Raw genomic sequence first — 27593 nt, forward strand, 5'->3', positions numbered from 1 at the left:
GCTCTCGCGAGATCTGACGTGCTGGGCTCTCCCGCACACTCCCGGCCGTAGCGGCCGCCCGCCGAGGGGCCCGAGGGGATATCGAGAACAGCGGAGAGGGAGGGGCGTGGCTTTCCCGCTGGGTGGGTGGCCTGGCCGCTGCTCCGCCTCCTTGGCAGCTGCCTCCGCGCGCCAAAATCAAATCCTGGGCGCGCTGGCGGGACACTACCTAGGAAGATCCGGGTTCCCACGTACTGGCCGGCGGCTGAGGCGGCGGCGTCTCAAGCACCTGTGCGGACTTCCCAGCCCTTATTGCCATAAGCGATCCCACGGCCACTAGACCAGGAATGGCCACCCCGCCCAAGAGGAGCTGCCCATCCCCCGCGAGCAGCTCTGAGGGAACCCGCATCAAGAAAATCTCGATCGAAGGGAACATCGGTAAGGAGCTCTGGGGAATGTTGGGTTCACAGAAAGGGTTGTCACAGCAGCGGTGAAGGCCCATTTGCTACATCTTTGCTGCTCCTCGAGTACTTTCCTCCCAGTCTGGCTGGGCAGACGCGGCTGCGGTGTGGAATTCCTCTCTGCCCTCCCCGACTTCCCTCGTTTACCCCCAGGCAGGCGGCGGCCGCGGGCCGCCCAGGCAACGGGTTTGCAGAAACCTGCGGGACTGTGAGGAGCACTTTGGGCTGGTTTCATTCTCTGTTGGGATGAAACCAACAGAGGTTGGTTGGGGGGGTATTGTCAGTCTTTGGGGTGTAATTTATATACGCTGTTACCCCTTTTTAGGTGTGCTCTTCTGAGGCTTGACAATGTCATTTTACTACCACCACGATCACGACTGAGAACATTTCTATCTCCTCAAAAAGTTCCCTTGTGCTCCTTTGTAGTCAGCCCCCTCTCTCTTCCTATCCTTTGGCAACAGCCACTAATTTGATTTCTGACCCTGTAAGTTTGCCTTTTTCAGAATGTCATATAAACGGAATCATAGTGTGTATAGCGTCTTTAATTTAGCATAATGTTTTTAGCTTCATTCATCTTGCTTGTTTCGGTAGTTCTTTTTCATTGCGGAGTAGTATATCACTGTGTGGTTAAACCACAATTTACCTCTTCCCTGTTTGTGGACATTTGTTTCCAGTTTTTAGCGATAATGATCTTAACAGAATGGAGTTCCGCATTGCCTACCCTACATCCAAGTAAACACTGGCTTATGATTCAAAAACTGTTACAGTTTCTGTTTTTTCCTCAGATGGGGACAGACTCCACCATTAATGCGTTTTTGCAAGATGCACCTGAACTTTCGATTCTTACATATTTCCCACCACAGGAAACCTATGTCTGACATTTCCTGTTTTGAAAGAATTTTTTGTCCTTAAGTTAGGTACTAGCCATTCATGCATACAGCAAGTGTTTTTTTTATTCTTATCACATTTAAAGCACTTGGCCTTATAAAAAGTAAGGCAAGCAGATGCTTTAGCAACCTTCCTAGGAATAGAAAAAGCTGAACATACCCTCAAAGAAGACTTTTCTTTCATTGCTCCAGTATTAAGGCACCAGCGGAAAAGATCCATATACAGTTGGGTCAACATGCATTTGAACTGTGGTGGTCCACTTATACATGGATTTTTAAAAAATTGATTTTTAGAGAGAAACATCAATTTGTTGTTCCACTTATTTATGCTCCCATTGGTTGCTTCTTTGAATGTGCCCTCACCAGGACATGAACCCGCAACCTTGGCATATCCAGATGACTCTAACCAATTGGGTTACCCGGCCAGGGCTATGTATGAATTTTTTTCCCCCTCAATAACACCATTTGTGGTTGGGAATCTGAATGCTGAGGGCAGACTGTATGCCCTCATGATCTACATATGTCATTTTATATAGGAGACTTCAGCATCTGCAGATTATGGTATCCATGGTGTAACAGGGTGCAGCCAAGAGGGGAACCCCAAATAGGAATTTGTAATGGGGTCCAGAACTCAAAGTGTCCAGGAAAAATATACTGGATGTCCTCACCCTCCTCTGCTCCCCCTACCCAAGGCTAAGCTGGGGAATGGGACACATGGAACAGGGCCATTGGGAGCTGTGTTGTATAGCAACAGCTTTGCAACTAATCTCTGGCTTGGTCATTTAACAATCTATAGCCTTTAACTGGTTTCATAGATATGTTAAATAGCTGTGGCCTTGCTTTGAGCCAGGAGGATGGGAGTGACTTCTACCCAAGATGTAAACTGAGAGGCAACTCCCCTGGTTACAGTGCTTGCATGAGAGCTTGGAAATGATTGGCTCCATGCAATGGAGCCACACCTGCCCAGACTCTCTATGGGAGTCCAGTAAAGCTAGAAGAATACGGGAATGCTGGTAGATGTTAACCAATTATAGGAGGAGTCGGAAATGGGGCTGCAGAGGAAGATTGGTGCGGGGATTTAAAACAGATGTGGCAGCCATGCAAGGGGAGAACCATGAGGCTTTGGCAGAGTGGGGACCCCAGAGCTTTGGCAAGAGTGAGGACCACGTGGCTTTGGGGTGTTCCCTTTTGCCACGTGTTTTAGGAAGGAGAAACTTTGCCTGGAAGAAAAGGGGTGAAAGGACTCTTGCTGTTGGGCCATGAGAAGGTGCCACATGGCTTTAGATTAGCTGGAGATCATGGTGGTGACACAGCTGATGGCTCTGGACTTCAACTTCTTTTCCTGAGATACAGTACCCCAGACTAGGGCAGAGGGAGAAGGAAAGACTGTGTGTCTGTGGGTATTCTAAAGGACTTCAATATTTTAATGAAGACATTAAGTCACTATTCTAACTCTGTATAGCTTTTAAATAAATAATTCCTTTCCTTTTCACAAATCTCTGGCATTGAGAGATGTCTTTCCTCTGGCAGCGGGCATAGCGAACCTACTGGGGGGGTCCTTTCGGCAATAGTATATCGTACATTCCCCCTTGGCTGTGTTCTGCAACAATGGGGTCCTGGAACTAATTCCCCTTGGATACCAAGGGACAACCTAAGTTTCTGGGGGAGTCAAAAGTTATATGCAGATTTTTCCACTGAGGAGGGATTGAGTGCCCTTAACCCCCATGTTATTCAAGGGTCAGTTGTGTATACAGGGTTTGAATGCAGCAATTTTAGGCATCCACTGGGGGTCTTGGAAGTATGCCCTACAGATAAGGGACGCGTACTGTAATTGTCATCCTTTGCTTAAAATTCTTCTCTGACTTCCTCTTTATCTGCACTGGAAGGAGCTGTAAACTGATAGCCTGCATTCGTACAATATTGGCCTACACAGATTTAAAAAAATATTTCAATTGCTAACATTACATTTCATGATTTCCCATAAAGTCTACATTCTCTACTTGTCTTGAAAAATCTGAGTAACACAGCCTGTGTTTCCATAAGGCATCAATTTGCTCTTTAGCTGGGGCTGTGTTCCTTGTTACTTAGATATTGTCTTTCCCGACACTGAAGTGTTGCCAGTTGCTGTTTGTTACTGCTCTTGCACTGTCATTCATGCCCCCTCCAATTTGTCAGACCCAAGTAACTTAAATGTAAAAACTTTTAATCTGTCCGTAGAAAACTATTTTGTGATTCTTCTCTTTTTCCTAGAATTCAAAACTTAACTGGTCATTTTAGTTTTATACTCATGTACACCATCTTCTCACATTCTCTATTGAAATACTCCCTTATGTTAGATTTATGGAGGCCTTACCTGTTTCTTCTCAGCTTAATAGTCTGTACAGAATAACTTTTGGTGCCATAATACCTGCTTGGCATTAGTAATTGTTAGGTCCCATGACTTTTTAAAGTATTAACATCAGTGTCCTTGGTTCTTGTTCTTTGCTTTCATAGAATATTAATTTATTAATTAGGTTATTTTCTAGCTTCCCCCCAAGTAAATGAACTGGATATTAGTCCAATTGAGAACTATAGGTAATTATTGCTTGAATTACATGTAACTTTTATTACTCTTAAAATTTCAAAGTATGACCACATAAACTTTGTCGACAGGGTCAGAAGAAAGCTGAATTCTAGCCTAAGTGCTTTCACACTGTAGCTGATTGATGCCTGGGATTTTTAATGTGTTCCTTGGGTGTTTCTTCTGAACATCATGTTTTCCTTTCCATCTTCATCTAGGTCAGTGAATGTCTGGTGATCATTTTAGATGTTTCCACTTACTCTCCTAAATGACTTACATTCTCTATGCTTACCCTCTCCACACAATATCTGTGTGGTCACCAGTGTTTTTCCCATGATTAGATCTAATAGTCATCTCATTTATCTTTAAAAGTTTTTCTCCTCAACTGTTCTTTGTGTGTTACCTTCTTTTTGACCCTCCTCTTTTCTTTCCTCTATATGTATGTGTTCTTTTAAAATGTTTCCAGTTTGTTCTTTCATTCTATTGCCCTATTTAATATCCTAAGTTTGAATATAGTTTTGTAAGTCAAAGGTAAGTTCTTTTTGCTCTCTTTGGATCCAGTTTATAGGAAGAGGAGGTTTTCCTTATAAGCATACTGAAGTTGTTTTTTGTATGCTTATCTGTGTGTGTATACAAATATGTGTGAATATATAGTATACATTATATAATACATATCATATATTAATATATATATTCAGTTCCATCCAAAGAGAGAAACATACATTTTGCCGACTAGAGATGTCTTATATAAGCACATTTGGTGACTTCAGATAGGAGGGGTGTGGTGATCATTAGGAGTACTGCTACACCCTGTGAAATTCTAGGTCAAGACTTTTTCTGCTCTTAAAGGGGATGTATTCTGGGAAATTTTAAAATAATGAATATAATATGTTCTGATTACACCTGAATATCCCCCCCTCACTATCTCAGAAATGAGTGAATAATCAGATGACTTTTTTTGTTTCTTTTTTTATTATTGTTGTTGAAGTACAGTTGTCTCACTTTTCCCCCTACCATGACCCTACTACCCCCCCCCCCCCCACCTATCCCGACCTCCCACCCTTGATCCTACCCTCTTTGGCTTTGTCCCTGTGTCCTTTATACATGTTCCTTGATGACTCCTCCCCTTCACTCCCCATTATCGCCTCCCCCCTTCTCTCTAGTTACTGTCAGTTTGTTCTTTATTTCAGTGTCTTTGGTTATATTTTACTTGCTTATTTGTTTTGTTGATTAGGTTCCACTTAAAGGTGAGATCATATGGTTTGTCTTTCACCACCTGGCTTATTTCACTTAGCATAGTGCTCTCCAGTTCCATCCATGCTGTTGCAAAGGATAGGAGCTCCTTCTTTCTTTCTGCTATGTCGTATTCCATTTTGTAAATGCACCGTAGTTTTTTGGTCCACTCATTTACTGATGGGCACTTAAGTTGCTTCCAGCACTTGGCTATTGTAGATAACACTATGAACATTGAGATGCATAGGTTATTTTGAATTGGTGTTTCAGTGTTCTTAGGGTGTAATACCAGCAGTGGAATTGCTGGGTCAAAAAGCAGTTCCATTTTTAGTTTTGTCCATGTTTTAGTTTTTTCCATGTTTAGTTTTTTTTCTGAGGAAATTTCATACTGTTTTCCACAATGACTGCACCAGTTTGCAATCCCACCAACAGCGCACTAGGGTTCCCTTTTCTCCACAACCTTGCCAGCTCTTCTTTGTTGATTTGGTTGTGATGGCTGTTCTGACTGGTGTGAATTAGTATCTCATGTGGTTTTAATTTATATCTCTGATGGCTAGTGATGCTGAGCATCCTTTCATATGTCTCTGGGACCTTTGTATGTCCTCCTTGGAGAAGTGTCTGTTCAAATCCTTTGCCCATTTTTTTAATTGGTTTGTTTGCCTTCCTGGAGTAGTGTCCTGTGAGTTCTTCAAATATTTTGGAGATCAAACTTTGTCCAAGATTTCATTTGCAAATATATTTTCCCATATGGTTGGTTTCCTTTTTCATTTTGCTAATGTTTTCTTTAGCTGTGCAGAAAATTTTTGTTTTGATGAAGTCACATTTGTTTATACTTTCCTTTATGTCCCTTGCCCTAGGGGAGATATTGGTGAAAGTATTGCTGCATGGAATATCTGAGATTTTCCTGCCTGTGTTCTCTAGGATTTTTATGGTATCATGACTTCTAGTTAAGTTTTTTATCCATCTTGAGTTTATTTTTGTGTATGATGTAAGTTGGTGGTCGAGTTCCATTTTTTTGCATGTAGCTGTCCAGATGTCCCAACACCATTTGTTAAAGAGGCTATTTTTACTCCATTTTATGCTTCTGCCTCCTTTGTCGAATATTATTTGACCATAGAGACTTGGGTTTATTTCTGAACTCTATTCTGTTCCATTGATCTATGTGTCTGTTCTTATGCCAGTACCAGATTATTTTGATTACTGTGGCTTTGTAATATAGTTTGATACCAGGTATTGTGATTCCTCCTACCGTGTTCTTCTTTGTCAGAATTGCTGCAGCTATTCAGGTTGTTTATGGTTCCATATAAATTTTTGAAATGTTTGCTCTGTAACATTAGCTTTTTTAAAGCATTGGATAAAGTACACATTGCACATACCATGAATGTGAAGGAGAGAAAACATGCTTATTGCTTGTAGGAAATACTTTGATAAATGTTTTCTTAAAATATTTTATTTCTTTATTTATAGAGAGATGGTAGGGAGGGAAGAAGGGAGGGCGAGAACCATCAGTGTGTGGTTCCCTCCCTTGCACCCCCCGCCCCTCCAATGTGGACCTGGTCCTTAACCCTGGCATTTATCCTGACTGGGAATTGAACCAGAGACTCTTTGGTTTACAGGCTGGAGCTCAATCCACTGAGCCACACCAGCCAGGGCTTGCATAATTGTTTTTATAATTAATTGTAACCATAGTGCCATATAATAATTAGTTATATAATTCCATTATAAAACTCAAGGCATTGGATGCATCTTTATATTGATTTTATAGTTTATTTGGTTGTTTCTAAATTGGTTTTACGGAAGACCTGAGCTTGTTTGTAAACTGAGAGAATGGAGCCATTGGGGAAGAAAATTTTGAAAATATGAGAGCCTAGAATGACTGTCACTGTAATAATAGTTTACTTGCTTATCATAGCACTTCCATTAGAAGGGCATTATTATTATTATCTCCATTGAATTATGGGGAACAGGCTCAGAGTGGTTCAGTGACTTATCCTAAAATCACATACCTAATTAACCACTCCCCACAAAGGTATCAATCGCTCACTTATTCCTTGGTTGAAGAAAGTGAGCCTAGGACTGTGATTCTTTTCTACCATAATATCTTGCCTAAAGTCTCACCAGATCTTTAATTCTTTTCTTCCATAGTTTAGGTAAATTAAAAATAATAACAGCCCTGGCTGGCGTAGCTCAGTGGATTGAGCGTGGGCTGGGAACCAAAGTGTCCCAGGTTCGATTCCCAGCCAGGGTACATTCCTGGGTTGCAGGCCATAACCCCCAGCAACCACACATTGATGTTTCTCTCTCTCTCTCTCTCTCTCTCTCTCTCTCTCTCTCTCTATCTCCCTCCCTTCCCTTCCCTCTCTAAAAATAAATAAATAAAATATAAAAAAATAATAATAATAACAAATGAGCCCTGGCTGGGTAGCTGAGTTTGTTAGAGCAGTTGCTTAGAAAAAATAGTGAAAGAAAACTGCCCTAATTTGGTGAAGGAAATAGATATGTGAGTCCAGGAAGAGCAGAGTCCCAAACAAAATGGATACAAAGAGGATCACACGAAGACACATCATAATTAAATGCCAAAGCTTAAAAATAAAGAGAGAATATTAAAAGAAGCAAGAGAAAGAAGTTAGTTACCTACAGGGTAGTGCCCATCAGACTATCAGCTGATTTCTCAAAAGAAACTTCGGGCCCTGGCTGGCAAAGCTCAGTGGATTGAGTGCGGGCTGAGAGCCAAAGCATCGCAGGTTCAATTCCCAGTCAGGGCACATGCCTGGGTTGCAGGCCACGGCCCCCAGCAACCGCACATTGAAGTTTCTCTCTCTCTCTCTCTCTCTTTCTCCCTCCCTTCTCTCTCTAAAAATAAATAAATAAAATCTTTAAAAAAAAGTAAAAAAAAAAAACTTTGCAGGCTGAAGGGATTGGCAAGAAACATTCAGTCATGAAAAGCAGGGACCTACAGTCAAGATTGCTCTACCCAGCAAAGATCATTTAGAATCAAAGGTCAGATAAAGAGCTTCCCCGACAAGAAAAAACTGAAGAAGTTCATCATCACCAAACCATTATTATATGAAGTGTTAAAGGGACTTATTTAAGAAAAAGGAGATCAAAACTATGAACAATAAAATGGAAAAAAATATGTACCTATCAACAATTGAATCTAAAAGACTAAGCAATCAAGAACAGAGAATCATGGATGCGGAGAGTGTTTTGATCATTGCCAGATGGGACGTGGGTGGGGGAGAATGAGTGAAGAGGTGAAGAGATTAAGAAATACAAATAGGTAGTTACAGAATAGCCATGGGGATGTATAGTATAGTATAGGAAATGGAGAAGCCAAAGAACTTATATACATGACCCATGGACATGAACAATAGTGGGGGGGATTGCCTTAGGGAGGGGGGGTGCTGGATGGAGGGGGGCAAAGGGGGAAAAATCAGGACAACTGTAATAGTGTAATCAATAAAATGTAATTTAAAAAATATGACACAAGATTAAATCAAGCACAAGAGAAAATGATGCAATCAAAAGACGTGGTAACCACAAGATGTATGAGGTTTAGGGCACACTGTTTTACAGTGGACTTTGTTTTTTTTTTTTTTTAAATAAAGATTTTTTTTATTTCTTTGAGAGGAGAAAGGAGAGAGAAAAAGAGGGGAAGGGAAAGAGAAAGAGAAGAGAAAGGGAGGGAGAGAAACATCAATGTGTGGTTGCCTTTTGTGTGCCCCCTACTGGGGACCTGGCCTGCAACCCAGGCATGTGCTCTGACTGGGAATTGAACCCGTGACCTTTTGATATGCAGGCCAGAACTCAACCACTGAGCCACACCAGCCAGGGCTCTTTATTTTATTTTAAAATAAACAGAGTCAATTCTAACAATAAAAGTTATATATAGTAAATATATAAACCAGTAACATAACCATTTTTTACCATTAGCAAGTATTATGTACTGCACATATTCGTATGTGCTATACTTTCATACAACTGGCAGCGAAGTAGGTTCGTTTACACCAGCATGACTGCAAACATGTGGGTATTACATTGTGCTAAGACATTCAGGATATCTACATGTCTCTAAATGATAGGAATATTTCAGCTCCATTATAATGTTTACGAAACCACCATAATATGTATGGTTCAACATTGACCAAAATGTTAATGCTGTGCATGACTTTAAATTTTGAAAAGCTGATGACTATTTTGGCCTTTTTTTTTCCTGCTAAGTTTTCTTCCTCAGTTTTACTTTTTCTCTCACAATAGGTGCAGGAAAGACAACATTTGTGAATATCCTTAAACAAGTCTGTGAGGATTGGGAAGTGGTTCCTGAACCTGTTGCCAGATGGTGCAATGTTCAAAGTACTCAAGATGAATTTCAGGTATGAAAATAAAATTTAATTAAATAAAATAAAAACTGTTTGGTTTATAGAAGCAGTGGTATTTAATCTCTTGGGTTTTTGCTTGTTTTTCCTTTTGCCAATAAAACTTTCAAATCTACCTTTAAGTCTTTATGTTCATCTGGACAATGGTTACAGGGATGTTTATCTACATATGTAAACAATGAACGATATGCACCTAAGATTTATGCACTTTATTGCACCTAAGAAAAATTTTAAGTTTTCAAAAATTAGTGGGAAAGTTTTTAAAAAATCGAATTGCAAGTTAAATTCCTTGAGTGGCTTTTTACGTTAAAAAAACAAACAAGAACAACAAAAGCAACTACACAATAACTGAATTTTATTAGTTTTCCTTTCAAGTCTTTTGTCTTAAAGAGCATAATTTATCTCCCATTTCTTTGTCCTGTCATTTTTGTCAGACTTTCATCCTGGACACAAGTTTCAATTTCCCAGCATTTTTCATCCTATGTTGTGAGTGAGGAAGTGGGAATAACCGTTAAGTTTTATTTTGTTTATTATAAAATTTTGTAGTATATGTGTATGAAATATGAAAGGAATGCTGTCTAATTGCTAAGATTTTTATTTCTGGAGAAATGAGAATCAAAACTGAAAGCAGAATGGCTGTGTAGTAGAAGCCTTCAAAATGGAAATGTGTGCTAGAAATTTTGTTAGAGCTGAGGACAGGGTTGAAAAAAGCCTGTTTTAGAGTTTAGCTGTTGGTATGAGGAATCTGGAAATAATATTTGAGTATTGAAAATGTGAAATATATAAAATAGTAAGATAATCTGTAAACTTGGAGGATATATGGTTTTCAATGACGATAAATATTTTCTCACATACCTGTTTGCCAAGCATAGTTAACTTTAGGCCCATCTCATACACCCCAGTTCTTAGAATAAACAAGACTAAAGCTTGTAGGGACTTCTTTCCTATATGGCTGCCTTTTTTTAAGAAATTGATATTTCCGTTCTGGAAAGGCATGGTTAGCCTTAAATAGACATTGTTTTTTTAAGATACAGATACACTTTTACTAGATAACTTCACAACAATGACTTTTAAGGCCAGTTCTGAAAATGTGATCTTTCTTTGTGTCTCTCCCTTTGGTAAATATACCAAATATATTTGGTAAATATAACCTTATTATAAAAATAATGCTGCACAACTCTACCTCAGGCCACATCCAAAATTTTAAAAAAATGGCTGTTTCATTCCTAGTTTTGACTAAATGGTTTCCCTAATTCTTATGTCCTCAAACACACCCTTTAAATCTCCAGCCATAGACCTGGCTGTTGGAAAAAATGTTAATTTGTAAAGTATACCATTTACATACTATCTTGAGGGCAGGGCAATCAGTAGAATTTTAAAATGGGTAACTTTATTTGCTTCTTTCTTTTGATACTTTGTATTGACATATTATGTAACTATAGAAAAGTGTATGAAACCTATGTACAGTTTGAAGAAAAATGTTAATCTTTGTAGCCATCATCCAGGTCAAGAAGGAGAACATCACTATCCTTCTAGAAATCTTTCTCAGGTTATGATATTTCATTCCCTGGGTAGCAACTTCACTGGGGTAATAACTCATAAAATAACTCTTGTGATAAAAATTTTCCAGTTTTCTAAAAATAATTTTACCATACACGAACAGGGCTCTAAGAAATATAACTTAATTTTGTCTGTTTTTGAGTGTTATATAAATGAAATCAACTGTTTGCATTTTTTTCCTCTTGTATCTTTTGCTTGATAAGTTTATGAAAATTGTCCATATTGCATTCAGCTTTAGCTTGCTCATTTTCATTTGCTATGTAATATTAAATTGTATTCTCCTGTCACTGTTTGTCCATTCTGTACCTGAGATTAGTCTTTGAGTGGTTTCTAGCTTAGTTGCTGTAAAAACAGCTCTGTAGTGAACATGAATCCTGGTACACATATGCATGCAAGATTTTCTCTAGGGATAAAGTAAAGTTATTGGGTGGAGGGGTAAATGTGTGATGCCTGTTTTCCAAAGTGTTTTCACCAGTTTACATTCCCTACAGTGTACTCAAGTTGTTATTACTCTGTATCTTTGCTAATATTTGGTATTGTTCAGCTTCCTAATTTTTGTCACTCTAATGAATGTTTAATGTTTTTTATATTTTTCATTTGTATTTCCCTGATTGTTAATGAGATTGTGCTCCTTATTTAAATTAATGAATTTATTTTTCCTTTTTTAAAAATTTCTTTTGTGAAGTTCTTGTTTAGGGCCTTGTGCCCATTTTCCTTTGGGTCTTATGTCTTCCCCCACCCTGTATTTTTACCTCCTGAAGTATGTCTCATGGCCTCTTTCACTGAAGTGCCCTACTGAAGTTTGCTTACCTTTAGAAATGAGAGACATGTGCTCTAAAAATACCTGTTTTGTGTTGTTAACCAGTGTCCCAATAAATTCAATAAAAAGGAAATAACAAAATAAAAATTCTTTCTTCCTCCACACCCCATTTCTGTGATTAACCAACAGTGTAGTTATTCTCAGGTTTTAGGTAGAATGTAGTCAAATTAAACCAAGTTCAGAAATAGAGAAGGGATTCTTTCATTGGGGCAGTGTTAAGACTAGATTGGATTAAGTAGCCTCTATTTAAGGTCTGTTCTAGTCTTAGTATCATAAAATTCTCACTCATGTTAAATATGTATGACTGATTTGTTGACACATTAAATGCTCTGCCTCTCTACCTCACATTAACCCAGGGCACAGAAACTGATATATAAAAACCAAAATGCCAAAATTTTAATTTGTAGAGAGAAATAAGTAATTAACAGATTCATCAAATTAGGTCAGTCTGTTTTCCTGGTAGGCCTATAATTCTCAGCTAGTAGAGGAAACTCTTAAGAATCTCAAGGATTTGAGGTACTTTTTAAACTAAACAGTTCCTTGGGAATTTAAATATGTGGTTGCTTCCTGGTTAAAAATTACTGCCTTAGTAAATCACTATTAATGTCGGTAGTATATTGAACCCAGTTAATAAGGAGAGGAGAGGTTGAAAACATTGCATTAATATACATGGGAATATAATTTATAATAAGGTTGTATGTTAAGTTTAGACTAAGAGCCCAGGGGATTAATTATATTATCTTAATGACTGATGTCATCAGACTATGACACATTGATGCATCTGTCTCCATTCTGAGAATCTTTTAGCTTCATGGGTCTGATACTCATGTCTCTGAGATGGGTTATTTTCTTCACATGTACTGTAGTCAAAATTCCAAACTGATGTTTCTTTAAAACTACCATGGAGATGCCATTATTATTATTATTATTATTATTATACATTTATCAGACAGTTTACATTTATTATCCAGTCATATCTCCACAATGTTACAATTTAATTACCTTCATTGGATTATTATTATACATTTATCAGACAGTTTACATTTATTATCCAGTCATATCTCCACAATGTTACAATTTAATTACCTTCATTGGATTTTGGTGCACGTTCTGTGAGGATAGCTTTATTTTTGTGTGTGTATTGAGAACTACTATGTTGTTAGTCCTCTGTACTTCTAGGTGGACTTTCAGTGGTATAGGGTGGCACCTGGGGAAGCTGAGGGAAGTCTCAGTCCTATCCAAGTTTTTTGTCACAGAACAAGAAATGATTCAAGAGCATGACAGAAGGACTTAGCAAAGCACAGTAAATTCATGAAAGTGACAGTATGCATTGGAGAAGGGAGATCCAGCAACCTTGGAGAATGAGATGCTCTGGTGGGGTCTAGGTGGAAGGTTTTTTTAAATGTGGGTGGGAGGTAGGGGAGAATAGGGTGGTCCTCTGCTTCTGACTCTCATAGGATGACTGCCAGTGTGGCTTATTCTTGTCTGTCCTCTTCAAATAGTGATTTCTTTTTGATCTTCCAGTTTAGCAAACTGGAGCAGGGAACAGGTGGTCAGTGAAGGTAGTGTCAATGACGTTCCATCCAAAATGGAGAAGGAGACAGGTAGAGCCTGAGGCCTTTGTTCCCTCTTCTGACTTTCCTGCCACATGAGGATAGTTTTGGGGGTTACAGGGTTTTGGAGTGTGAAGGTAGTGGTGGGTGAGTGGGTTCTCAGTATCTGTATACCTTTTTTTCCCATTGGTTCTCCTCTAAATTCAAGAAGTGGGATCTTTTTCATCTTGGATTCCTTCTTCAGACCCAGCCATGATGTAATATTTGGGGTTATAGTGTGAATTACCCACTGTTAAGAATATCATCAGCAGTGAAAAATACACTGTCTTCAGACGTAACCCTTGCAAGACCAGTCCTACTTTGGATGTTCTCCATTAAATCATACGTTTTGGCAGTTGGTGTACAATTGGAAGAGTTGGGCTGTTGGTACTTTTGATGTATTCCTTTAGTCAGTAAGTAAATTTGCACCTGCATGCTTAGCTTGTTGTTGTTGTTTTTTTTAAGCTTTTTTTAAAACTTGTCACCAAGTGGCTGTAATGTTGCTATACTGTTGATAAGCTTCTGCAGATACTAGCAAAACAATAAGGCTAAATGCCCCAAAAGATGTATCTCCCCTCCCCTCCCTTTGCCTCCCATGTTAAGATTGCCTTTAAAACAGTGTGTCAAAACTCATTTTCACGAGGGGCCACATCACAGTTGCCTTCAAAGTGCCAAATGTAATTACTCCTTAACTGTTAAGCGAGAGCTCTTCACTACCGCCAGGTAGAAACATGGTGCCGGGCCGTATACAACAAGGTGGAGGGCCAGATTCGGCCCACGGGCCCTGTGTGTGCCACCTGTGCTTTAAAACATACCATGCAGATGATTATCAATCTTTTTATTGAAGGTTTCTGTCAAATAACAATGTGCTTTATGTGGTGATTTATGTTATTATTACCCCAAAGCTTTGATTTGATTTATTTTTGAGTATTATTCTTTTTTGTTTATTTTTGAAATATGATTGTGAGGGAGATATCTGTGATCTGTCATGTTTTCTCATTGAGCTGAATTCTTTTGCAGTTCTTTGTTACTAATCATCAAATCCTATTTTACTTTTATTCAATACTTCTTAGCACTAAGAAACCACTGAAAAATTAATAACTAAGAGAAAGAAGGGATAAAATATACTCATCTATGAAAAAACAGTTTTTAACAAGTCATTGTTAAACTAGTCATTGTTAAACTAGTCATTGTTAAACAAGTCATTGTTTAACAAGTCATATGTTTTTAATAAGTCATTCTTGGAAATTAATTAAAAATGCTTGGTAAAGTACTTTCATTCATTCCTTCTGACATCCTGATAATTTTTTTTAAAGATTTTTAAAATTTACTTTTAGGAAGATGGGAAAGGAGAGAGGAGGGAGAGAAACATCCATCGGTTGCCTCTCATACACTGTCAACTGGGGACCTGGCCCGCAACACAGGAATGTGCCCTGACAGGGAATGGAACCAGCGACAGTTCGAAGGCTGGTGCTCAATCCACTGAGTCACACCAGCCAGGGCATGATAACTTTTTAATTTAATTTATTTATATTTAGAGAGAGGGGAAGGCAGGGAGAAAGAGTGGGAGAGAAATATCAATGTGTAAGAGATATCAATCAGTTGCCTCCTATGTGCCCCCCAACTGGGAACCAACCTGCAACCCAGGCACATGCTCTCTCCTGGAATCAAACTAGGACCTTTTGCTTTGCAGCACTACGCCCAACCAACTGAACCATACCTGTCAGGGTTCGCCTGCTAACTTTTGTTTACTGTTTTATGATTATTTTGTGTAATGGACTCTTGATTCTTTTTGAATGAAGTTAATTCAACTCTTTGGCAATGTTTACAAAGGTTAGACTAGAATGAAAAGATAAATGATTTTGTATTTTTACTTGATATTTTTGGTTTTCACTTACATTAGCAGTAATCTTTTTTTGGTAAAGTAATGTGTTCTATCATGAAGTGAAATAGAATTACAGATATGAACTATAGAAACAGAATAAAACTTATCTATAATTCCATCACCTATCTATAATTCCACCACCTGTATGTTTAGACAAGAGAGATTACATTTATTGGGATATTCAAATAAATGGAGAAGTGTGAGACATTTTCCCAAAGAGGACATACAGATGGACAGTAGACATATAAAAAAATGCTCAGTGTCACTAGTTATCAGAGAAATGCAAATTAAAACCACAATGAGATATCACCTTACATGTGTCAGAATGGCTGTCATCAATAAATCCATAAACAACAAGTGTTGGTGAAGATGTGGAGAAAAGGGAATCTTAGCGTATTGTTGGTAGGAATGAAAATTGGTGCAGCCACAATGGAAAGTAGTAGGAAGGTTCCTCAAAAAGTTAAAAATGGAACTGCCTATGACCCAGTAATTCCACTTCTGCATATATCTCTGAAGAAACCCAAAACACTAATTTGAAAGAATTTATGCACCTCTATGTTCATTGCAGTGTTATTTACAATAGCCAAGAAGTAGAAGCAACTCCAGTGCCCATCAGTAGATGAGTGGATAAAAAGCTGTGGTATGTATGTGCAATGGATTATTACTTGGCCATGAAAAAGAATGAAAACTTAACTTTTGACAGCGTCAGTGGGTCTGGAGGGGATTATGCCAAGTGAAATAAGTCAGACAAAGACAAATTGGATATTTTGGAAAGACTAAGTGGATATTATTAGATTCTAAAGAGCAAAATAAACAAACAAAATAGAAACAGTCAGATAAAGAGAACAAACTGATGGTTGTCAGAGGGTAGAGGAATTGGAGATTGGGTGAAAAAGGTGAAGGAATTAAAAACTACACATTGGCAGTCACGAAATAGTTTCAGGATGTGAAATACAGCATAGGGAATATGGTCAATCATATAGTAATAACTGTGTATGGTGCCAGGTGGGTACTTGAAATATCGAGGGGACACTTTATATAAAGTATATGATTGTCTAACCATTGTGCTGTGCACCTGAAACTAATATAAAATAATACTGCATGTAAACCGTAATTGAAAAATAATTTTTTAAAAAGGAAACATATGATCTTTTATTGCATGATTAACTTTTATTATGGTAAGAAACATAAATTTTACCATCTTAACCATTTTTAAGTGTATGGTTCAGTAGTGTTAAGTGTGTTTACAGTATTGTGAAACACCTCGGGAACCTTTTCATCTGTGCCTCTCAATAGTCTTCTACTTGAATGGGGAAGGGAGGAGTGTTAATCTTGTTGGCAGATAACTACTGTAATGCCTGGCAATGTGAAGCTGTAGCTTCCTGGCCAAGCAGGCAGGTTTATGTTCCTCAGTTTATTAAACTCAATTCAATGTCTTACTCCCTTTGCTCCTGCTTTCTCATCAATAATTAGCTTAATACCAATGGTAATACTTTTGCATTTGAACTGCTGGAATATACGTGTCGTGTAGTTTCTGGAAAACGACTATACATTCATGAGAGAATGAGATTGGAAAAAGGTATATTTATTATAAAAGTAGTTTTTGTTTTCTTGCAGACTCCCTGCCAGGATCTCAGGGACTCCCTAGGGCAGGGGTGTCCAACCTTTTGACGTCTTCTGTGCCACCCTGGCAGAAGAAGAGGCCACACATTAAATACATTTTGACACGTAATCACAAAAAATATCTCATGATGTTTTAAGTAAACTTACTAAGACAGTGTAAGGCACAGTAAATTTTGTGTTGGGCCACATTCACAGCCATCCTGGGCTGAATGTGCCCTGTGGGCCACAGGTTGGATACCCTGCCCTGGGGGTTCCCTTACTATACTTCGAGAACCTCTGTTATCAGTAGTAAATTATAAATTAATTCATCTGTAGAAATTAAAGGCTCGATAAAAAGGACTCTAGAAATAAAGATTGTTTAAAACTGTCTAAAAGATCATTCTTTTGTATCATCACATTCAGTCTGTGTTCTTATTTCCCTATCGTCTCATAATTTTTTTATGTTTGTTGATGAGTCAAAGTTCACAAGTTATATTTGGTTAATTTGTCTTCTAAATTTTAACCTATAGTTCCCTCTTCCTCTTTTTTCTTTGCAGTTTTAGTTAAAGAAACTGGTTCATTTGCCCTTGTACAATTCCCCTCATTCTGGTTGTGGCTGAGTGTGTCTCTGTGGTGTAATTTAACATGTTTCTCAATTCTCTTTTATAATTAGATCTTTACGGGCTTGATTGGATTTAGTTTCAGTTCTTTTTTTGTCAGACTTCTTAGGTGGCAATGTATATTTTCTTTCAATTCCATCTAGAGAATATCTTTTGTGATGCTAAAATTGATCAATCTGTTCAGCTTAATTTATACATTATAAAACTTTCTATCAGGTTTTCTCTAATGATTTTAGCATCTATTGCTAATTGTTACCCCAATCCAATATATTATTAAGATGTTGCAAAAGATATCTTTTTCAAGTCTTTTGAATTTATTAGTTGTTGAGATTCTTCAGTAAAGATTTTATCTTCATTCATTACTTCATTAACCTGAAATAGTATTTGTTCAGAAATGGCCAGAGTAAAATGTTTGAGACTACACACACACACACACACATATTTTTTTATCTATAAATTTTCAGAATAATTAATTGGTGCCCTAGCAACTTTCAAAGATGACTAGAGAGTTTGTTTCCTTTTTCTGGTTTTCTTTAGTATTATGAAGTTATGGATTTTTGCCTCTCATTTATTATTCCTTTTGTGCCCTATGTTTTAATCACTGGAAGCCCCTTCACGTCGGCTCCTTTGCCCTTGGCACAGCCTCAGTAATGTTTCATAATTTCTTTGTTTCTCGAAACAATATGTGTTAAGCTCATTTTGTACATTTCCTTCCCCAGACATGGAATCAGATACGGTGACCCTAATTTAATGGAAAATGATACTTAGAGATTGTAATCTGCATGGCAGTTCCAGTTATTTCTACAGGGTTGTCATGTTATGTTTATTTCTGTAGACCTTTTGGTTGATAGACCTAGGGAAACTATGTAGAAAGAAAAATAATTGATAAAAAAATAAAAAGAAAAACATGAAAAATAATAATTTCTTGATGCTATTTCCAGTTCAGATGTAAAATTACAGAGATTTTATTAGATTCTTAATTTTACATTTTTTCTCTTATAATACTGAAAATACTGATTCTCATGTTATGATTATTGAATCAAATTTTGGTAAGGATCTATTCTGTTTTATTAGAAGATTAGTGTCACAGATTCAAATAGTGAAAGGGTCATCTAAACAAATCAGGCCTTTTGAGTCTCAACAGGGAATGGTGGTGCTTAGGAACTGGAAAGCACGTGTGACTTTGCTATAGCTGATATTTACCAAGAAGAAATCCAGGCACAGTATTGCTTGTTTTTTTTCCATTTTTATAATGAAAACATACATCCAGATATATTATGTGAAATTATTTAGCTTTTAGATATTGACAACAACTTTATATTTTTTATGAGTCCCATTTGTGCCAGACAAATAATTTTTGCCATAGGCTGTTTGTGACTTCTTATGAAAAAGATCTAAGGAATTGGTGGTTAACCTACCTTTTTAAATTCTTTCAAGCCTCAGGTAACCTAAAAAATACAGTGGAAAAATACAGTGGAAGGAGGAAGAAGACTTACTCATTTTGATTTTGCTAATCATGATGCATTTATTTATCCAGCTTCTCTTTTTGAGCTTTTAAAAAAATTAAGCTCATTGACTATTAACTTTGCCTTTTGTTTCTTTTTTCACATTCAAAATAGGAATTGACAACATCTCAGAAAAGTGGTGGAAATGTTCTTCAGATGATGTATGAGAAACCTGAGCGATGGTCTTTTACCTTCCAGTCATATGCCTGCCTCAGTCGAATTCGAGCTCAGCTTGCTGCTGTGAATGGCAAGCTCAAAGACGCGGAGAAACCTGTAGTATATTTTGAGCGATCTGTATATAGTGACAGGTATACATAAGTAACTTGTACTTATTAGTTTGGAACCTTGGCTTAGGACTGGAATTTTTTTTTTCTGTTTTCTGGGAATCAAATAATAAGAGAGGCTGAGTTGGGGATTTGAGATGGAAAATGACATTTAATCCTTTTAGCAGTTTGGTGCTATAAGGTGGTCATCTCATTCAAATTTGCAGAGAAATTTTTTTTCTCTAATCCTCTTAAAATTCTCATCTGCTCTGGTTAAATCTGAATCTATATTCTAGACTCACCTATACCAAAGAGATTTAAAAAATCTTTGAGGGGGTCTTAGAATTACCCTGCTTATGCAAGGATTTTTTTAACCTCTAGAGTTAGCTCAGAACAGAGGTTCTCAGAACCCCTTTTCATTCTTAATAATTTTGAGGAGCCCCAAGAACTTGGTGTCTTATTTGTCTTTATTTTATTACAAATTAACATTGAAAAATAGAAAAAATTACTTAAAATTAATAATAAACCCATTACATGTAAACATAAATAACATATTAGTGAAAATTATATTTTCAAAACAAAAAATTAGTGAGAATAGCAGCATTTCATGTTTTTATGAATCTAATATCTGATTTAATAGAAGACAGCTGAGTTCTCATTAGTGCTTCTATATTCAATCTGTTGAATATATTTTTTTTGGTTGAAGTATAGTATATAAAGTAATCTGGCCTTTCACAGAACCCCTGGAAGAGTCTTGGGGTCTACCAGTAGTCCTTACACCACATTTTTGAGAACCACTGGCCAAGAACATAGCTTCCTATAGTTGAAGAGATAATCTGTTGTTTTTTCTGCTGTCTAAGCATTATCTAACACTCCATTTAGTAGATCCATTTTGTCTTTTTTGTTTCTGTGTGCTCTTCGGAAAGAATTTGTGTATTGATGTAGGTTCTCTTTCAGGTATATTTTTGCATCTAATTTGTATGAATCTGATTGTATGAATGAAACAGAGTGGACAATTTATCAAGACTGGCATGACTGGATGAATAACCAGTTTGGCCAAAGCCTTGAACTGGATGGAATCATTTATCTTCGAGCCACTCCAGAGGTGAGACAAATATTTGTCCCTTTGAAGAATTTTTTTTTAAAGATTTTATTTATTTATTTTTAGAGGGGGTAGGGAGAGAGAAAGAGAGAGAGAGAAACATCAATGTGCAGTTGCTGGGGGCCATGGCCCACAACCTAGACATGTGCCCTGACTGGGAATCGAACCTGCGATGCCTGATTCACAGCCTGCGCTCAATCCACTGAGCTACACCAGCCAGGGCCCCTTTGAAAATTTAAAGTAATATTTAGAAATCTTTCAGTGTTATGCAGAGAAGGCAATTTAGTTGAACCTCACTCCCCACCCTCTAGCTTCCCCCTTCCAAATTAGAAACTCAGAATTGTGTAGATAGAAGTGTTCTATTTTCTCAGCAAACTGGAAATCCAAATTTAGCAAATTTTTTGTTTAGGTCCTTCTCTGTTCTGTTCTTTATTATTTTTTAACTTTTGCAGGGTTAATAAGCGACATCTAGATTAAGATATGTAGATCAAATCTTGATTAAGAAACTTGCTCAAGTAACTTCTAGAATATAGGCTTCATGAGGTGGGACTTTTGGTATTTTAATTACTGTTGAATATCTAGTGCCTAGAATAAGGCTTGAGTACATAGTAGGAGCTCAGTAAATGTTTGCTGAATGAATGGCATAGTTGATGGAACATGTCTTTCATGGTTTGGGCTTGGAATGGGTGGCTAGTAGCAGCTACAGAAGAGAAAAGACTTAGTGTACCCTTGCTGTTTTCAGTTAAGGGAGCTTCTTACTTGAAAATGTGCCTTTTCATGATAGGTCGTAACATAGCTATTGTTTAGATAGGCTATTATGTAATGAATCCAGGAACACCAAGTGGATGCCTTTCATAAACTAATTAAATGAGAGCTCACAGTTATTAAGAAACTTGTGGTTTTGATACTGACATTCCCATTTTTCTCTGTTCTTTATTTCTATTCTCCGATAAGTAGGTTCTGATGAATGTAAATGTTGTGACTGATAGCCTGAAAGAAGGCTGTAATATGTTGAATTTTCAAAGAAAACTAGGTTTCTGAGTTCAAGTGATGATTTTGTTCTAATATCACATAAACCAGAATTTAACAATAATAATTTTGAAATTTGCTTCTTTTTTGGAAAAGAATTTTTTAATTATAAAAATAGTAAATGCAAATATAGAAGAACATAAAGAATACTAATGATTTCATTGTTAGAAACATTCACAGTCAAGTCTTAAAGCCTAATACAAAACTATTTTATTTCACTAATTTTTTTGATATATTTTGATTAGAGGATCAATTAATTATTTGAAAAGAGAATTTAAAATAGAAGGACCGTTTTATGCTGAACTTTTTTTGTTTTTACCAAACTTTTTTTAGACAGTATATTTCTAATATGGATGCCAGAAATTTATATACTTATTTTTGAAAGTACTGTATTGTTTAAAGCCAGTAAATGGTGTGAAAAGTACTGGGAGGGGAAAAGGAACTATTTCAACTTTCTAGAAGGAATAGAGATTTTGGCTCATGTGACTAAAGAGACACTTAGAGAAGACAATTTTAATGGCATTAGAAAGGAATAATCATCCCCCTCATCTTATTGCTTACTTTTAGAAATGCTTGAGCAGAATATATTTACGGGGAAGAAGTGAAGAGCAAGACATTCCTCTTGAATATTTAGAGAAGCTTCACTATAAGCATGAAAGCTGGCTCTTGCATAGAACACTGAAGTAAGACTTCTTACTTACTACTTGTTTTTAATGCCATTATCAGATTTTAATTAAAAATGTACAATGCATACAATTTTTTATTTTCCATCAATTTATTTATTACTATTGTAGGCTGTGTCAGAATTAGGTGTAGATTCTGATTCTTTTATTTCAATTTTCTTTTTTTTTTTAATTGTTCTTTAGCATCACCCTTTTTTTTTTTAAAGGTTTTATTTATTTGTTTTTAGAGAGGGAAGGGAGGGAGAAAGAGAGAGAGAGAAACATCAATGTGCAGTTGCTGGGGATCATGGCCTGCAACCCAGTCATGTACCCTGACTGGGAATCAAACCTGCGACACTTTGGTTCGCAGCCCGCGCTCAATCCACGGAGCTACACCAGCAAGGGCTTTATTTCAATTTTCTTAAAGATTTTATAGCTAATCTCCCCTACTGTTAATGACAGCACAATATATGGAGTTTCACATTAAGTAATAAAGTAGGAAATATATCTATGTATATTATTTAGGTCTATTTTTCAGAGAGTATTTTAAGATCCAGTATTTCAAAGTTGTTTCGTAGATCAAGACTTGGGAGGTAGTATAGCATAGCTGTTAAAAGTATGGACTTTGTCACTAGTCAGTTTTTGGTTATAATCCAGTCTTACTCATGTGTGACCTTGGGTGGTCTCTGAGTCTCAGTGACCCCCATGAAGTTCAGTTTTCTTAGCATTAAAATGCAAACATTCTTCCTACTTTATGGTATGAGTTTGGTTTTTGAGGAGTATTACATGTCACAATGCCTAGCTTTTTATATTTTATACTTGGGATTTTTAGATGTGTAAGTAAATCTAGGTGAGAATGAAGGGGCTGTCAGATGAAGTACTTGTACAGTAATAGTGATTGATTTTTCAGTGATATTATAATGAGTTTTTAGTGTTTCTCATATATATTGCTTTTTCTAATTGTGTTGTTCATCTCTGTTTAAACAGAACCAACTTTGATTATCTACAAGAAGTGCCTATCTTAACACTGGATGTTAATGAAGACTTTAAAGACAAACATGACAGTCTGGTTGAAGAGGTAGATTTATATAAAGACTGTAAACTAATATTTGTTATGTCTAAAAAAGTGTTGTAAATTTTGGAAAAACAATTTCTAACAGAAAAGGTTATATAAAGTTACGTTAAGGGACATGTAAGAACTTTAAAGGGATTTAGACTGTTTAGAATTGAATCCTAACTTGAAATTCTAGCTTTGTGGCCTTAGCTAAAATAAGAAGCTTGTTAATTCTTTAGTTCCTTTACCCGTGATACAGGAATTTCACAAAAGTTCTTGCTCACCTGCTTCTCTGCTTTTTCCCCTTCTTTTTCTCATCCCTATGCTACCAATCTTTAGATATTTTAATAATAAACTAATTATTTATTTTTTTGAACTAAATTTGGTATGGAGGATATTTGAAATTCTAGGATATGGAGCCCATCCATTTTTATATTAGCTGAAATCTTGAGATTAAAGGGTATTTACTTTTGAAATTTATTTGGGGCCTTGTCAATGATGAATTATAATTGTCTAATAGTTGAGTCATTGTCTTAATTAGAGTTCATCTATCCCCCAGGTATTTGGGATATTGTATTGAGTGAGTGGTGACTATATTGATAAAGTGACTTGGAGAGAACCTATTAATGAATGCTTGAGAGAGAATGGTAATGGGAATTATGTAACAAATATCCCTATATTCATGTTAATTAACATAGGGATTCAAGATCTAAAGAAGCCACACTTTTTTTGTTTTAGTTTTGAGATAAATTTGATTTTTCTTTTTTCCTTTTGCAAAATATCTGCTATATACTGTAGTAGGTACTTGACATTCATAAGGGATATATCTGGACAATTGTAGTGACCTCTTTTTTGCTAAAAATGATGTTAAAAATATAGGCTAGGATTCACTTAAATGATACTATTAAAATAAATTGTCAGCTATTGTAGTACTAACAGCCAACCATCATTTTAACTGAATGAAGCTATAAAACCGCTTTTTAAAATTTTATCTTAACATTTGTTTTTGGCTAAGAATCATCATTTTTGTATTATCTAGTTTTATTTTCATTAACAGTGGTAGCAGTGGCGTTCTTTTTTAGAATTTGTACACAGCAGTAATCGTCTGGTCAGCAGAGTTGCTGGGTAGTCTAGAATATGTAGAGAACAGAATTTTGTTGCTGCGATGTTGTTTAGTTGGACAGATTGTCGCTGCTTATATGACCTTTCCTCTTACATTAACATTACAGAGTATATATAAGAGTTAAGTTTGTGCTTCAGAGAAATTGCAGAAAATTAACTAGGGGGAAGGAGAGGTGTGGCAAAAATGAAAAATTACAAATCTGTTATGTGTCTGAACCTTCAGAGTAGTTTAAACCATTAAACCATTGCAATTATTAATGTTATCAGTATTAAAGCTGTACATGTCAGTGGTCTGTGGTATTATAAAGAGATAAAATTAGTGATTATAAAATTAAAGATTTTAAAATTAGAGATTATGGCTGTTATAAAACTATGTCAATCTTAGGTTTAATTTAATAACTCTTATAATTACATTTTAGGCCATTCAGTTTTACTACTAAAGCATTAATACATCTTTTGAAAGTAAATGCTATGGCTTTGTGATGGTTGAGGGTCTTCAATTGTTACATACTTTTAAGTGAAAATGAATGTTAGATATCTCAAATTAGTCAAATAATTATATTAATATATTTTTCTTTCCTTCAGGTCAAAGAATTTTTGAGCACTTTGTGATCTTGCTGAAGACTACAGGCAGTGAAATGACTCCAGATACTTCAGCTTCGTGTGTCTTTGTAGCGTCATAGTCATACATGTCTCTTAGAAAACCCAAGTTTTTAACCATTTTTGTTCCAAGAAAAAAACTTTTTTATGAATCCTGTATAAGATTTTATGACCGGTTCCTCTCCTCTCCCCCCTTCTTCCTCTCCCTTCTTCCTCTCACTTCTCCTCTTTTTTCCCTCCCTCTTCCCTCTTCCCCCTTCTTCTCTCTTCTCTCCTCTCTTTTTTCTTAAGAGGAATCTAAGGAACAAAATTAACTAATGAGCAAAACAGAACCGGACGCACGGAAACATGGAACAGACTTACAGGGACCAGAGGGTGGGGGAGGGGGATAATGGTGGAAAGAAGGGGAAGGGATTAGACAGAGAACATGTGTGAATGACCCATGAACATGGGAAAGTATGAGGATTGACTGTGGGAATGTGGGGTGGACTCGATGGAGGATGGCAAAGGGGGAAAAATTGGGACAACTGTAATAATAATAAAAAATTTAAAAAAAAGAAGTATGTGCTATATAATATTATAGCAACAGCCACCAATTACCATTGAGAATTTGTGCAGATGACCAAATCGATAATTAAATATTGCAGCAAGTCAAAAAACAAAGGACATTTAATTATCGCTCATGGCAAGAAGTCTGGAAGTAGATAGTTCTAGAATCATTATAGTGGCTAAACTATATCTAAAGGACCCAGGATCCTTCTGTCTTTCCCCTCTGTTATCCCCCTTAGCAGGTTGGCTTTTTTCCTGTTGCTTTGCATCTCACTGTTGACCAGTTCCTCAGCTTGATTTCTTAACTGGAAACTTTAATGTTACATGGAAAGTGGTAATGTGTCTATGTGAATTAGTGCAAAAAGCTGAAAGTGGAATTTAAGGAATCTCTAGAAAAAATTAAAAAGTTTTAAGTACTTTTGATCCAGTGCCGTCTATTCTACCTCAATTTATGTGGAAGATAATATGTTTAGTATTTAATAGATTCGTTGATATTAGTGTGTCTATAATACATTCTTAGAGGAGCAAGTTAGGCTTTGTTCCCATTTATAATGGATATATCTGTGCTATGAGTGACACTTTGTCTTTTTGCATGGTATTTTGCATGATTAAAGAGGAAATGTTTTTATACTTAAGATAACTGAAGGTTATTACGTGAGTAAATGATTTAATTTATTTAGAGCTTAAAATAGCTAACTACTTGCTTCCTTTTTGGACTATTCTTTTATGAGGAAATAGTACTGTTGTAGTTTAAAGATTGGTTTAAATTATGATTGTCTTTAAATCATTTGAGGTGGAAATACAGTTTTCTCTGCATTTCTTCTCATTTTTATAGGTAAAACATTAGTGGAACATATAGTAAGGGGTAAGGTTCTCCATTTCATTCTTTATTGACTCTGCACTAGGAATAGTCTTTCATTACCCTTATACTTCGTAAGAAGTCAAAGAGAAACTGAAGACAAGGGAGATTACCTTCTTAGTAGTTTAGCTTGCTTAGTCCTGCCTTCATTCCTGCCTCATCCGGGTTTCTCTACTCTGAATTAGGCAGACTGCTATTTTAAAGTCTTGCACTTATGATTTGAGAACATTATGATATTCTTCACTTCAGAGTTGGCTTTGCTTCTCTGTAGGATTACACCTTAAGTTTTATTTCCACTCCTTTAAGACAATTTACTGATAAAAATGATTTTGCTTTGTATGTTATATATCTTGAAAGTATTATCATTTTTGAATACATATTAGAAAATAAAGAAAAAGGAAAAATAGTTATAATTTTTAAAATCACACGGGTTCATTTTAGTTCTGTATATCATTACAGATTTTTTCAAGTTTGTTTAGTTAAAGTGTGAAGTTTTTTTTCTATGTATTTACTGTTTCTATTTAACATTTTAGAAAAATTCTTTTTTTGAAATGAGAAGGGTCACTTTTACTTTGAAACTCTTGTTTTCTACTTAAAAATGTTATCTTTTGTTTCTTGAGATAATTTAGTGGGTTAAACAATCTAGATGTACTGATCTTTGAAAGGGAAACTATATTTCAAATCTGTAATCACCGTATTTAAAACTATCTCATGATATTATGTATGTTTTTTGTTTAGTAAACAAAGTCAATTTGGTTACTAAATTAAACATTTGCTTAATAAATAAGTATAGCCCTGACTGTTGTGACTCTGTAGGGCGTTTTTCTGCAAAGTGAAAGGTCTCCAGTTCAATTCCTGGTCTGGGCACATGCCTGGGTTGCAGGTTCTGTTTCTGGTTGGGGTGTGTATGAGAAGCAACTGATCAATGTTTCTTTCTCACATCAATAATTCTCTTTCTCCATTCCTTGCCCTGTTTTTAAAAATAAATAAAATCTTTTTAAAAATTAAATAATAAATAAGTATAAATCTCATGACCTGTAATGGAGCTACACTTATTAAATATATTTTTACATAAAAATTCTACTTTGAAAAAATATGAGTATAAAAAGCTGACAACGGTTTATATAAATTACATTGTTTTTTTAAAATTATTGTTCAATTACAATTTGATTCTGTTTTTTAAAAGATTTTATTTATTTTTAGAGGTGAAGGGAGGGAGAAAGAGGAGATGAAAAATCAATGTGTGGTTGCCCCTAACACGCCCCCTTCTGAG

General features: G+C 36.3%; 1 protein-coding gene across 1 annotated transcript; it reads left to right on the plus strand.

Moving 5' to 3' along the window:
- Positions 1-27119, plus strand: DCK (deoxycytidine kinase). Its single transcript, XM_028506503.2, has 7 exons — positions 1-417; positions 9378-9493; positions 19195-19388; positions 20301-20448; positions 22042-22157; positions 23124-23214; positions 24898-27119. The coding sequence occupies exons 1-7, from the start codon at positions 327-329 to the stop codon at positions 24922-24924; spliced, it is 783 nt and encodes a 260-aa protein (XP_028362304.1). The 5' UTR covers positions 1-326; the 3' UTR covers positions 24925-27119.
- Positions 27120-27593: the final 474 nt, after the last annotated feature.

Source organism: Phyllostomus discolor, chromosome 1 (assembly GCF_004126475.2).
Source record: "Phyllostomus discolor isolate MPI-MPIP mPhyDis1 chromosome 1, mPhyDis1.pri.v3, whole genome shotgun sequence".
Classification (NCBI taxonomy): domain Eukaryota; kingdom Metazoa; phylum Chordata; class Mammalia; order Chiroptera; family Phyllostomidae; genus Phyllostomus; species Phyllostomus discolor.

What these genes read in the sequence shown, in the direction of transcription:
- DCK (XM_028506503.2), top strand. Translation starts at nt 327, where the DNA reads ATGGCCACCCCGCCCAAGAGGAGCTGCCCATCCCCCGCGAGCAGCTCT. An exon ending in ATCTTCGAGCCACTCCAGAG is followed by an intron (nt 20,449 to 22,041) that starts GTGAGACAAATA and finishes GCTTACTTTTAG; the next exon opens with AAATGCTTGAGCAGAATATA. An exon ending in ATGACAGTCTGGTTGAAGAG is followed by an intron (nt 23,215 to 24,897) that starts GTAGATTTATAT and finishes TCTTTCCTTCAG; the next exon opens with GTCAAAGAATTTTTGAGCAC.